The sequence below is a fragment of the Chlorocebus sabaeus genome, chromosome 15, assembly GCF_047675955.1.
Source record: "Chlorocebus sabaeus isolate Y175 chromosome 15, mChlSab1.0.hap1, whole genome shotgun sequence".
Taxonomy (NCBI): Eukaryota; Metazoa; Chordata; class Mammalia; order Primates; family Cercopithecidae; genus Chlorocebus; species Chlorocebus sabaeus.
The window spans coordinates 1,424,978-1,438,629 of record NC_132918.1 but is presented as its reverse complement, the minus strand read 5'-3'; the positions used below and the strand labels follow the sequence as shown (position 1 = coordinate 1,438,629).

At 46.1% G+C, this 13,652-nt stretch overlaps 1 protein-coding gene across 1 annotated transcript in view; it reads left to right on the top strand.

The window, feature by feature from the left end:
• Window positions 1-13,652, top strand: part of DLEC1 (DLEC1 cilia and flagella associated protein) — a 67,797-nt gene that overhangs the window by 43,306 nt on the left and 10,839 nt on the right. Inside the window, exons 19-23 of the mRNA XM_007971759.3 lie at window positions 2,251-2,390; window positions 9,709-9,862; window positions 10,530-10,640; window positions 11,588-11,718; window positions 12,253-12,435. Coding sequence (XP_007969950.3) covers window positions 2,251-2,390; window positions 9,709-9,862; window positions 10,530-10,640; window positions 11,588-11,718; window positions 12,253-12,435 — 719 coding nt within the window. The remainder of the gene's footprint in view (window positions 1-2,250; window positions 2,391-9,708; window positions 9,863-10,529; window positions 10,641-11,587; window positions 11,719-12,252; window positions 12,436-13,652) is intronic.

Here is a 13,652-nt window from a genome sequence, read left to right as displayed (position 1 = left end):
GCTCAGCTCCTCTCTACAGCCAAATGTAACCCCCACCAGCATTTCCTGTGCCTTTTGCTACCATCGGATTCAGAAATAGGGCATGGGTTTCTCCCTCATCAGAGCCGCCCGAGGCAGGAAGAAATGGGCAGTTAGGTTGGGCAGGAAGCCTCCAAGGCTGCTGCTGCTCCGGCCACATTCCCACCTCCTCCCCACTCTCTGGAAGGTTCGGATCCTCCCGGAGATCTACTACCAGATGGCATCTGGTCACAGGCTGGCAGCCCAAACCCAAGGCTCCAAAAAGAAAATTCAAGATTTATTTCCACTCAAATAGCACTTTTCTTTCCACGATAAAAGTAGAAAAAAAGCAGCTAAGTATTATCATAATCATATTTAAATGCAATGGGCGATCTGGAACAAGACAAAGTCACACAAAGCACCAGCTACTCGCAAAGTGTCCACAGTGAGTCGTACATCACTGCCCCTTCACCACGGTATGGCTGCAGCTCCCTGGTGGACCACACATGTGAGACCCTGGCCATGTCTGTTTGGTGACTGCACTCTCCTTCTGGCTGCTTTCCACCGAGGTCCCCATCCTGCTTGCCCACTTGCCTTCCGAGTCAGAACACTGCACACTTCTCCTTCTGTATTAGGGAGCCCAGGGAAGACAATCCAAGCCACGCATATACCTTATTTTGCTAGTGTGCATTCCGTGTCTCCAGGGAAGTGGACTTTCCTTTCCATTCCAAGGAGGCCTTGCTCCTTTATCTGACAGCCTGTAGCTGGGCACTCTGAAACCTAGAGTTTATGACAGTGTGCATCGAATTGCCAACACCATTGCCAAGTACCTGTTACACAGGCTTGGAGTTCAATGCTCTCCCCTCCAGGGCTCATTAATCTCCCACCATGGATCCTGAAACCACAGAAGACTAAGGCTGGGGCTTGGGCTGGGATGGGGTTGGGGGCAGGGTGGCATCAGTATCTTTAGTGTCCACGTTATGTTTAGCCAAGGCATTTGAACCCTTTCTTCAAGTGAAACTTTATGCAAAAGCCCAGTACATAGAATAAAGTGTGACTGCACTAGCCACCCAGAGACCCCCTTGTTAGGCACCTCTGCCCCATCCTGCTTCTCCCCACATTCCAGTCCCCTGCACTTCCAGGGATTTCCTGGGATTTTCCAGAGCACAGTTGGAAGCTTACAGACCCCAGTCAGCCTCCTTATTTGATAGAGGAGGGACTGGAAGGGGCAGGGCTTCCCCAGCGTGTACAGCTGATGGGTAGCGGCATCACACCTGATCCGTCTTCTCTAGTTTCCAGTCTGTGGTGTTTTCCCACTGTGAAGAATAATTGTGTTTTATAATGGAAATAATTGCCAATGTTATAGTATTGTAAGATTTATGTCATAAGCAAGGCTGATGGGAATCCCGTCTCTACAGTTCTCTGCACTCTATTCTTTTGAGCTCTCAAAAGAATGTTGGGAGTTGGGGTTAGATGGTCTCAGATTAGGGGACACAGAGCTGCTGAAACCCAACCCCAGACTACAGCCACCCCCAGAGCTCCAGAGCTCCAAGGGAGATGCATATGAGCAACAAAGACAAAATAAAGCAAAGTGGCTCCTTCCTTACAGGGACAAGTGTCCTCTCTCAGTCAGGGCAGGAAGAATGGAATGTAAAGAGCCCTCCCCAGATGGGGACACTTTCCTTCCTGCTCTTTCCCTTCCCCTCTCCCTTTGTGTGTGTGCCTGGCATGGGAGGAGAGGCAGACAGCGGGGCAGGGGGGCGGTAAATAAAGCTGAAACTGCAGTGGGGGACAGGAGGAGGGGGTGGGGGAAAGACCATGTGGGTGCAAAGGAGAAATCTGTGGCCACAGCAGCCTCTCCCCACCCCCAAACTAGTGACCTGGTGGCTTTCCTCAGTTGAAGCTACTGAGAGGGCCACCCCCCTAGTTTGGCTCACCAGCTCTCCTCTGGCTCCCTAGCTCTCCCCATTTTCCCTGGAGCACCTCCCTCCACCTTCTATCTCTCAGATCTGGGCCAGGGCATGGCGCCCTCTGGCTTACGTATTCCTTTACTTGGAGACTCAGTTTCTATGCTCTTAATCCGAGACTTGTGGCTCTGGTCCCCCACCTGCTTGCCTGTTTCTGGATCCCAGATGGTCTTTGGAAGAGCTGGGGCAGCTTAGGGGCAACCTTGGTTGGGCATGGCCAGCCCCCAGTTCCTCTGCAATTCCAAGTGTCCTCAGTGCTCATCCTCCTGAGTGTTCTCCGGGGCAGGTGTCTCCCTTCGACATTGAGCCTTCAAGTGGCCAGCTTCACTCTCTGGGGGAGTGCAGGGTGGACATCACCTTGGAGGCCCGGCACTGCCAGCATCTGGAGACCGTCCTGGAGCTGGAGGTGGAAAATGGGGCCTGGAGGTAAGGGGGCCGTGGGAAGAGTCACTACAACAAACTCTATGCATATTTGTGGTGTATTTATCTATATTATATATTTATCTAGAGATGTTCTGGATTTAAAACTATTGAATCCAGAAAATTAGTATTCTATAAAATTTGTAAATTACAGAAAAGAAACTCAAAATGACCTGCAATCCATTCCCTAGAGATGATCCACTGATTATATTATGTATATATCTTTCTAGGGTGTGCGTACTAAAGGGATGTAAATTAGTATAACCACTTTCAAAACTACTTTAGCATTAGCTAGTGTTTGCCCTTCTGAGTATACTCCCAGGGAAATCCTTATATATGCACAGTGGGAGATGTGTGCTCATGTAGTAATGCTCAGGCTGGACTGTTCCTACGGGATAAACTAGAAAAAAACACTGTCTGTCAATGGGAGAATGGACATTAAAAAAAAGTGTGACATATTTAGATGAGCAACACCATTATATTCTGGGAGGAACATGCTAGAGGTTTCAAAGATTTTAGTAGTATTCCTTTTTTTCTTCTTCATTCTCCCTCTGCTCCCCCACTTCCCTCCTTCTCTCTCTTTCTAGTGGAAAGCTTCTCACATATATAAAAACAAAGAGAATAGTGTAATAAACCCCCATGTACTCTTTCCTCCCTTCAATAATTGTCAACTCACTGCAAGTACTGTTTCATCCATATCCCCCATCTCCTTCTCCCCACTCCTTCCCAAATTATTTTCAAATAAAATATTCATTTTCCTGCTGGGCGTGGTGGCTCACACCTGTAATCTTAGCACTTTGAGAGGCCGAGGCAGGCGGATCATGAGGTCAGGAGTTCGAGATCAGCCTGACCAATGTGGTGAAACCCCGTCTCTACTAAAAATACAAAAATTAGCCAGGTGTGGTGGTGCTCGCCTGTAGTCCCAGCTACTTGGTAGGCTGAGGTAGAAGGATCACTTGAACCCTGGAGGTGGAGGTTGCAGTGAGCTGAGATTGTGCCACTGCACTCCAGCCTGGGCAACAGAGCGAGACTCCATCTCAAAAAAAAAAAAAAAAAATATATATATATATATATTCATTTTCTTAAGCTGGCTGGTGATAATATTTTGTTTCTAAAGTTGTGTGGAGGTAGTACATAGATGTTGTTTTATTATTAAACTATATATATGTTTAAACTGTATATATGTTTTATTCTCATTTTTGCGTGTATTTGGTGTTTCATTGTAAAAACATTTAAATGCTCATTTAAATATTTATGGATGCTCTTGAATCATCCTCCAAAAAGACTGTGTCATTTTATACTTCTGCCTACAGTGTGTGAGACTGGCCACCACCCACACTCTCAGCATGACAAACGCTGTCGGACTTTGTGTACTTGACCGTCTGACAGTTGTTCGAATGTCCCCTCCTGTGATAACAAATACAGGTCTAGATAGGAGTCTTTGCACGGGTCCTTCAGGGCACTTTGCAGGCATTAGATGTGAAGGCTAAGTCTGCCTGCTGCTCAGGGGAAGGGCTTTCTATGAAGTCTTTGCATATTTCCTTTCCTTTTCTGTCTCTGTTCTTTCTCCTGAAAGGACCTTGTATTATCAGAATGTTTATAGTAGCAGGTGATGGAAACACAGACATTACCAACTTAGGCAAAAAAGAGGAAGCACTGGCTCATGTAACTGGGCATTCCCACCTTGCTGAATCCAAGGGCCCAACCTTTTCCCTTTGTCTGGTCTTCTGCTTTCTCTCTTTCTCTGCCCTCTTTCCCACTTCCCTGCCTCCATCCCAGTCCCAACACTCACATCTGCTGCTCTTTCTTTATGGGCCTTTCTCTCCCCTGTCGATAAGGGGCCTTAGCACTCTGCCTTGGGGAGAGGCCACTTAGAGCTCCAGGCTCACACACTCCCAGCTTAACAACCTCTGAAAGCGAATCTAGCTCTTTCCAGAGATAGGCCCTGCTTGCTCTTGTGTGGGTTGTGTGCCCGCCCCTTCCCCTACTGGGTGGCAGGAGGACCTGTCTCCAGAAGCGGCAATCAGGTTTTGAAATGTCAAGCTTTGTTGGTCTTGGGTCTTCCCTTTTCTATAGTAATCTGTTATAGTCTTATCAATGCAGCAGCCTCTCAGATTCCCCCAAGAAAACTAATTTCTGTTTTCCCAGATGTTGGAGTGCTTCTCCTTTACTTTTTGAACTTTCTTCTACTTCTGTCTAGTCCTGTTTTTGAATGGAGGAGGAAATTCATTTGCCTAAGGAGCTGGTGGTGTAAGTTTCTTCTGAGTAAAAGGGGGTAGATGTGGAGAGCACCCCTCTTCTAAGGGGTGAAGTACATGTGAGTCACCACCCTCAGAGCACACAGCTAGCCTGAATCCATCAGAGAAAGGGACCTTTGGGGAAAACAGCCCTAAACAAACAGTGGAGAAAACCCACACTGGCCAGCTACACGAATCAATCTGTGCCTTCATTCATAAATAAGAATGAAGGAATAGCATCTTTTTGGTTGTTTCTTCCTCGTGACAGTTGAGAGGTCCAATGTTACTGCAGGCTCTGCCCTGGCCTCTCTCCAGCATGACACCTACAGTCTTCAGTGGGGGCAAATGCTGTGGCAGCCCAGTCTTTTTCTTAATTTTCAATTTTAATCTTTATTATTTGTACAAATGTATGGGGTACATGTGCAATTTTGTTACATATATAGATTATATAGTGGTCAAGTCAGGGCTTTAGGGTATCCATCACCCAAATAGCATACATTGTACCCATGAACGAATTTCTCATCACCCATTTCACTCCTACGCCCGCACCCTTCCAAGTCTCCATTGTCTATCATTCCAATCTCTATGTCCATATGTCCACATTTTTAGCACCCACTTAAGAGTGAGATCATGTGATATTTGACTTCTGTGCCTGAGGCAGCTCACTATTCCGTGTGTTGCTCTGAGCTCTGGGGCTGGAGCCCTGACATGGCTAAGCCAATCGATCTTCAGCAGTGTTTTGTTCAGCTCCCCTGCCCTTTGATGCCCTCATTCCATCGTTAAAGATTGCATTGCATGTAACCTGTGCAGGGATTTCAAGCAGCAGTTTTGTTCTCCTCTGTTTTATCAGTTAATCTGATCACATTCTTTCTTTCTCCTATTTTCTTTTCCTTGTTTGCATAGCATTATATTTGCTTTATTATCTTTTATTTGAAAATTTTCACAAATAGGGCATTTGCTAGATATTACATTTCTTTGCATTCACGATTTGTCTGTTTGGCACAAAGCTAGCTTTCTGCCTGTGTCAGCTTTGGATACGCCTTCCTCACTAAGCTTGATCATTTTTAGCTTAATCATTGATTGAAAGTGAGATAATATGACTCTTCTTTTCACTTGAAGACTTAGAGGCTATTGTAGGGTTATTAGTTGGTCTAATTTCAATATTGTTGTGTCTCAAGAATAGGGAGGCCTGAGGAAAGGGAGAGAGACAGGGGAATGACTAGTAAGTAGAGAGTCAAAACACACACTGCATTTACCAGTTGAGCCCATTGTCTTATATGGTTGCTGTTTATGGCACCCCAAAACAATTACAGTAGTAACGTCAAAGATCACTGATCACAGATTACCATAACAGCTATAACAAAAAAATTTGCAAGACATGACACAGAGACATGAAACAAGAACATGCAATTGGAAAAATGACATTGATAGGCTTACTCAATGCAGCGTTATCACAAACCTTCAATTTGTAAAAATCACAGTATCTGTGAAGTGCAATAAGGCAGAGCATAATAAATATGAGGTATGTCTGTAACTGAATGTCTTATTATAGGTCAATTTAGACTTTTTTCTTGGCTGGGCACAGTGGCTCATTCCAGGAATCCCAGCACTTTGGGAGGCTGAGGTTGGTGGATCTCCTAAGGTCAGGAGTTCAAGACCAGGCTAGCCAACATGGTGAAACCCCATTTCTACCAAAAATATAAAAATTAGCTCAGTGTGGTGGTGTGCACCTGTAATCCCAGCTACTCGGGAGGCTGAGGCATGAGAATAGCTTGAACCTGGGAGGCGGAGGCTGCAGTGAGCCGAGATTGTGCCACTGCACTCCAGCCTGGGCAACAGAGCAAGACTCTGTACCCCACCCCTCACCTCCCCAGAAAAAGATGTTTTTCTTTACTCAGTTTTGGTAGTTTGCAGCACTCTAGGAATTCAGGAATTTGTCCGTTTTATCTGTTATGTAATTTGTTGGTACATAGTTGCTAGTGGTGTTCTCTGATAATTATTTTTATTTCTATATGATCAGTAGTGATGTCCCCACTTTCGTTCCTGATTTCTCTAATTTGAGTCTTGAGCAAATTTTTCTTGGTCAGTCTAGTCTAGATAAAGGTTTATCAAAGTTGTTTATATTTTCAAAGAACCAGCTTTTGCTTTTGTTGATTTTCTGTAATGTTTTTCTATTTTCTATTTCATTTATCTCTGCTTTCTTGTCTTTATTATTTCTGTCCTTCCAGTTGCTTTGGGTTTAGTTTGCTCTTTCTAGTTTCCTAAGGTGAAATCTTAGGTTTTTGATTTGCAATCTTTCTTTTTTTTTTTTTTTTGTTTAAAGAAAGTGGTATTTACAAATATAAATTTTCCTCTTACCACTGCCTTAGCTGTATCCTATAACTTTTCATAAATCATGTTTTCATTTTCATTGATATAAAAGTATTTTCTAATTTTTCTTGTGGTTTCTTATTTGAGTTGTTTATGAATGTGTTATTTAATTTGCACATATTTTTGTTTCACAAATTTCTTTCTGTTGATTTCTAATTTGATTCTATTGTTGTAGGAGAACCCACTTTATATAATTGCAGTCCTTTAAAACTTATTGAGGCTTGTTTTACGGGCCATTCTGGAGAATATTTCTTGTGTGCTCGAGAAAAATATGTATTCTGCTGTTATTGTGTAGAGTGTTGCCTGCTGGTTCTGTTTGGTTCATAGTGTTGTTTAAATCTTCTATTTCAATGTTTATCTTCTGGTTAGTTGTTTTTCCATTATTAAAAAATGGGCTCTTGAAGTCTCCAACCATTATTGTTGAATTGTTGACTTCTCCTTCAATTCTGTCAGTTTTTGCTTCATGTATTTTGGGGTGCTGTTGTTAGATATATACATGTTTATAATTGTTATATCTTTCTAATTGATCTTTTTATAATTATAGAATATCCTTCCTTGTCTCTAATAATAATTTTTGTCTTAAAGCCTATTTTATCTAACATTCATATATCTCCTGGAGCTCTCTTTTGGGTACTGTTTGCATGATATATATTTTTCCATCCTTTTTCTTTTAAACTATTGTGTCTTTGAATCTAAAGTGTCTCTTGTAAACAGCATATACTTGGATCATTTTTTTTAAAATCAGTTTTGCTAATCTCTACCTTTTGATTGGATTGTTTAATCCATTTATATTTAATGTAAATACTGATAAAGTAGAACTTACATCTCCCATTTTGCTATTTGTTTTCTGTATGCATTTTGTGTTTTTGTTCTTTTGATTAGATTGTTTAATCCATTTATATTTAATGTAAATACTGATAAAGTAGAACTTACATCTCCCATTTTGCTATTTGTTTTCCGTATGCATTTTGTGTTTTTGTTCCTGCATTCCTCCATTATTGCCTTCTCCTTTGTTAGATAGATATTTTCTAGTATGCCATTTTAGTTTCCATGTTTCTTTTACTTTTTAAAAAGTTATATTCTTACTGCTTGTCCAGGGCTTTATAGTTAATATCTTAATTTCCAAACAGTCTGGTTTAGATTAACACCAACTTAATTTCAATAGTCTGAAATGTTACTGTAATATAGCTCAGCTCTATTCTCTCCCCTTCCTTTGTACTATTATTATCATACAAATTACATATTTATACATTATAGGCCTATCAAGACAGTTTTATAGTTATTGGTTGATGTAGTTGCCCTTTAAATCAGATAGAAAAGTATGCAAAAATACATTTATCCTGTCTTTTGTATTTACATATGAATTTACCTTGATATGGTTGTATCAGTCAATGCTTAATATTTATTTCTTAATAACCTATTAAGAAATGTATTACAAAGAATCAGTTTACACAACCATAGGGACTAGTCAGGCAAGCCTAAAATCTGTAGGGCAGGTTTTCAGGAAGGGCGTGCTGGCATTTTTGGGGACAAGATGAACCTGTTATAAACACATGGAATTTCTTTGTCTGGGTAAACCCATTCCTGCTTTTAAAACCTTTTAGTGGCCAGGCATGGTAGCTCACCTTTGTAATCCCAGCACTTTGGGAGGCCAAGGTGGACAGATCACTCGAGGTCAGGAGTTTGAGACCAGCCTGGCCAACACAGTGAAACTTCATCTCTACTAAAAATACAAAAACTCACAGGGCACGGTGGCACATGCCTGTAGTCCCAGATACTCGGGAGGCTGAGGCAGGAGAATCACTTGAACCCGGGGGGGGTGGAGGTTGCAGTGAGCCAAGATCGTACCACTGCACTCCAGCCTGGGTGACAAAGTGAGACTCTGTCTCAAAAAAAAAAAAAAAAAAAAAAAAAAAGACCTTTCAACTAATTGAATCAGGCCCATCTAGATTATCTAGGATAATCTCCTTTACTTAAACTTAACTGATTATGAACATTAATCATACCTACAAAATACCTTCAGCCATTCAGACATGTAAAGAGCTTGTCCATCAAGCTCCTGCTCTCACAACAAGAAAAGACTGAACAAACTGAAACGATGATTTTTCTTAGATCTATCAGAGAATTGAGGTTACAGGACAAATGGCCATCCCAAAAGCTGGAGATATAGGCAAATACTGAGAATACAGATCAGTTTACCTGAAGCAGAAGAGCACTTAAATGGTTGCTTCAACAAATTCCTGGTGGCTGAGTATAGGCTAGCTTCAGAGTTTAAAAATCCTGGGGGCTCAGTAGGTTCTCATGATGAAAACTGGAAAAAAAATTCTCTCTTGTTTAGCCAGGGTGGGATGGGGAGGGGAAGTAACCATTCTGAAATATGCCCAGCGGAAAAGTGAAGTTAAGCCACTTTGAAATAAGCCTACAGTGTTCTTGCAACAATTTATCTTACACCCGAGATTTCTACTTTTTGAGCAATTACAAATGGTACTATATTTTAAATTTCGGTTTCCATGTGTTCGTTGTTAGTGTATAAAAATGTGGTTGATGTTTGTATATTGATCTTATACCCTGAAACTTTCCCAAACCCACTCATAGTTCTAGAGTTTCTAAAAATACAGATACCTTGGGATTTTCTACATAGACTGCATGTCATCTAGAAATAGGGACAGCTTTACTTCTTTTCTGATCAGTATGCCTTTTGTTTCCTTGTGTTCCAGCTACCTTCCTGTGTACGCTGAGGTACAGAAGCCCCATGTGTACCTACAGAGCAGCCAGGTGGAGGTTAGAAATCTCTATCTGGGGGTGCCCACGAGGACAACCATCACACTTATCAATGGCACCCTCCTGCCCACCCAGTTCCACTGGGGCAAGGTGAGTGAGCCCACAGCATCAGGCAGCAGTCTGCAGCCCTCAGCAACAGAGGCCCATGTAGAGGCCGGGCATTGTCCCCCAAATGTCCTCACAGAACAGAGATACTCAGCCTCCCTCCCACAGCCTGTCCCTTGTTCCATAGTGTGCGTAAAAGCTCCTCAAAGGAGCAGGGTATCTGGTCCAGCTTTTTCTTGCCCTGCCTCTAGGGAATTCCAGTTCCCTGCCCAAGAAGGAGTTTCTGGTGAACACAGCTAGAGCCTCCCAGCCTGCACAGCCCATGACTGGCCCAGGTAGCTGTTGGGGCCCAGTTGTGGTGCTGCTCCTGCCTGCGGCTGACTGGGGAGCTCTGAGTGTTGTGGGACATAAGGCCACATCCATGTGCACCAGAAGCTTCTGCCTTCTGCTCCCCATCCCTCGGGGCCTTCAAGGGCAGTTTCTTTAGTCCAGACAACCTCCCAACAAGTGGTAAATTCCATCCAGGGTTGGGGAGGAGAGGAGAAGGGACCCCTGGTTTATCCCCAGAAGTGAGCACCCAGCCCTGTCAGTTTCGCTGCAGGCCCCAGTCTGCCAGTCTCTAGCATTGCATGCGGCTGTGCTGAGCGCTCTCTGGATACCGGTCCATTCTGGGAGCCCAGTAAATGCCAACAGTCTCACTCATGTCTGCCAGCTCCTAGGGCACCAAGCAGATTTCTGCATGGTGACAGTCTCCCCCAGACATGGCCTGCTGGGCCCCAGCGAGGAGTGCCAGCTGAAGTTGGAGTTGACTGCTCACACCCAGGTGAGTAAGGCAATGTAGGGCCCGAGTGACTGGGAAGGCACCCTGCGAACCTTGTGCACCCACCTGTGCCCCCAGGGAGGCCCTAGCTTAGGCCACACTGCTGGTTCTTGTGGGTGGGGAAGAGATTTCTTGCATTTGGTTCTGGGGTCCCCATTCCTGCTGTGTCTGCTCCCTAGGGACACATGGTCAGACAGCCTGGAGCAGGCGTGGATGTGCCCTGAGACCCACTGGCCATGCCTGGCCTTTGGCATGAGCTTTTGCCCTCCCCAGGCCATTCTCTGTGGCCACAGGTGGGCCCAGCTTTCTGATTTGCCCAGAGGTTCCAGAGCACAGCTGTTGCTCACAGCAGGCACTGTGCCAGGTACTGCTTGGAGGCTAACTGGTACAGAGGTTTCCCCCGGGAGTGGCCCAGAGGAAGGCCAGCAGGGTGGGATATGCTCAGTCCTAGGGCCGTTCCTATCTGTCCTTTTGTGGTTCTTGTGGGAAAAGAAACTTCCTCCTTGCAGAGACTTGCAGACTCAGGTCTCAGTTCCCACTGGCAAATAGGGGGATGGCCGGCCTGAGCTCTGGGACAACAGACAGGCAGGCCCGGGTATGGAACAGATCTTGCTCAGGGAGGGTTTGATTTCTCAGGTAGCAGCTTCATCAGAGGAAGTGTGCAGCTTCTCCAGAGGCCCTCTCTGAGGGATTTCCCTTCAAGTGGGCATGCCCAGATATTTGGGGCAGACTCAGACAGCCATAAGCCCTTGAGGAAAGGGCCAGGCCTCCTGGGGCCGAGGGTGGGCCGACTGGCTGGGCTCACTGGAGGGACTGGAGATGAGCCTGGCCAGAGGTCAAGGCCTTCATGTTGAACCCTCCACAGCAATCCCCTGTGCTGCGGAAGACCATCCGGGCTCATCTTCAGAGGCCCCAGCCCTGGTCTGACCCCTGTCTGGGCTTTCTTACAGGAGCAGCTGACCCATCTGGCCCTCCCTTGTCACGTGTCAGGCATGAAGAAGCCACTGGTTCTAGGCATTTCTGGGAAGCCCCAGGGACTGCAAGTGGCCATTGCCATCTCTAAGGAGAGCTCTGATTGCAGGTGAGCCCAGGGTTGGGGGTCTGGGGGTGGCAGTGGCCTGAGAAATGAGGCAGCTGCACCTGGGACCAGCACGCACTGTGGTGTCAGTCTGCGCCCATCCGATTCCTGCAGCCAGGAAACACCACAGTGTTATTGCGGCCATTCACCACTCCTGTAGGGACAGCTCCCTTTACCCCGTCCCTGCCCTCTGTGTGGTCTCCTTCCACACACTTGGAGGTCTGGTGCCCAGACAGGCAGGAGATGGCAGAGGACAGGGCTGTAGGTATCCTGGGCTTGCCCACATGAGGCCCAGCAACTGGGAGCCATGCCAGCTCGCCCCTGGCCAGGGACAGTTTGTACAGAGTTTGAGGCCTCTCTCAGCATCATGGGCGGGCAGGAAAGGTGGGTCTGTGATTGGCAGCTCAATGAAACAGGAGTCTGAGGATGAAGCCTGGTGTCTGGGCAGCTTCTGCACGCCCACCCAAGATAGCTCTCTGGGCAGGGCCAAGGGTGGCGTGTTACATAGTGCCAATGGACACAGGACAGTGTTTTCAGCACAGAGCAGTGGCCAGACCACCCAAAGGAGCTCCGCCTGGACTTTGGCTCAACGGTGCCGCTGAGGACCCGTGTGAATCGCCAGCTCATTCTCACCAATCACTCCCCAATACAGACCCCTTTCTCCCTCGAGTTTGAGTACTTCGGGAGCCCCCAAAACAGCCTGAGCAAAAAGACCAGCCTGTAAGTCTTGCTTCTTTTACTTCCCAGGGTAGATGAAGCTGGATGGGGTGTACCCTGTTGAGCCTCTCTGTGGCTTAGGTGGCCAGTGGCCGGACGGTGTGAGAGACGGGAGTGTGTGTTTTTATAGGTAGACTTGGGGACAGGCAGAGAGGAAGTGGCTCCTGCTGTCCACCTCTCAGGCCCTGAGTGGGCCTGTGGGAGAGGCTGGGATTGTGGCCCCTTGTCCTAAGCCTGGCCTACTGGAGTGGAGGCTTCTGATGGACCAGGCAGATGGGCCTGTGGGGAGGGAGCGGTTACTGTAGACAGAAGGAACTGTGCAGGCCAAGGGGTGGGAGGAAGAGTTCAGGAGCAGGGAGTCTTCAGGGACCACTGATAGCGTGTTTGGGCTGACATGTGGAGAGTGAGATGGGGTGCCCCGTAGATAAGACACTGATCAGCAAAGCTGCTATGTGTAAGGACAGAGGCAAGATCTTGAGTGCTGCTTACACATACAGAGATACACACACACACATATACATGTACATATACCCACACATGCATGTGCACATACATATACACATGCATACACATACACACATGTGTGCATGTACACACATGCATATACATATATGCATACACAGACACAAATATACACATGCACACACATACATGCTCATACACACACACACACACACACAGAGGTGTGCCAGAACCAGCTAGCATTGGTTCAGGAGAACTGATTGTTAAATATTCAGGAATTTTGCAAATCTCTAACTTGAAATCAAACATTATAATTTAGGACTCTTTTTTCTGGAGTCCCCACTGTGCGGACACCTCACCACCTAGTCTAGTGAAGCAAGAGGGCCCAACTTCGAAACCACTGCTATGGGTGGAAGGGGAGCCATGAACAGTTTATAAGGCATTAACTTTCTGTTGTGAAAAGCTAGTGTGTACCCAGTGCTGGACAGGTGTCAGCAAGAAAAACTGGAAATGGGCCTGTTGCAGAATTCTGGGCTAGAGATGGGGAGTCTGGGCTGGGTTTGCGTCCAGGAGTAACCATGGCACAGAGCCTGTGGGCAGGGAGTCCTGCTTCAGAGCCTGCCTGGGTTTCTGGGGAGGTAATCCCTGCAGCTGGCGGGTGGCCTACAGCTGGGGATGTTTGAATGGTAGGGGTACAGTGGGAGCAAAGACCAGAGAAGGAGGTAAAGGAGGGAACTGGCCCACCCTCCCCTGGGAAG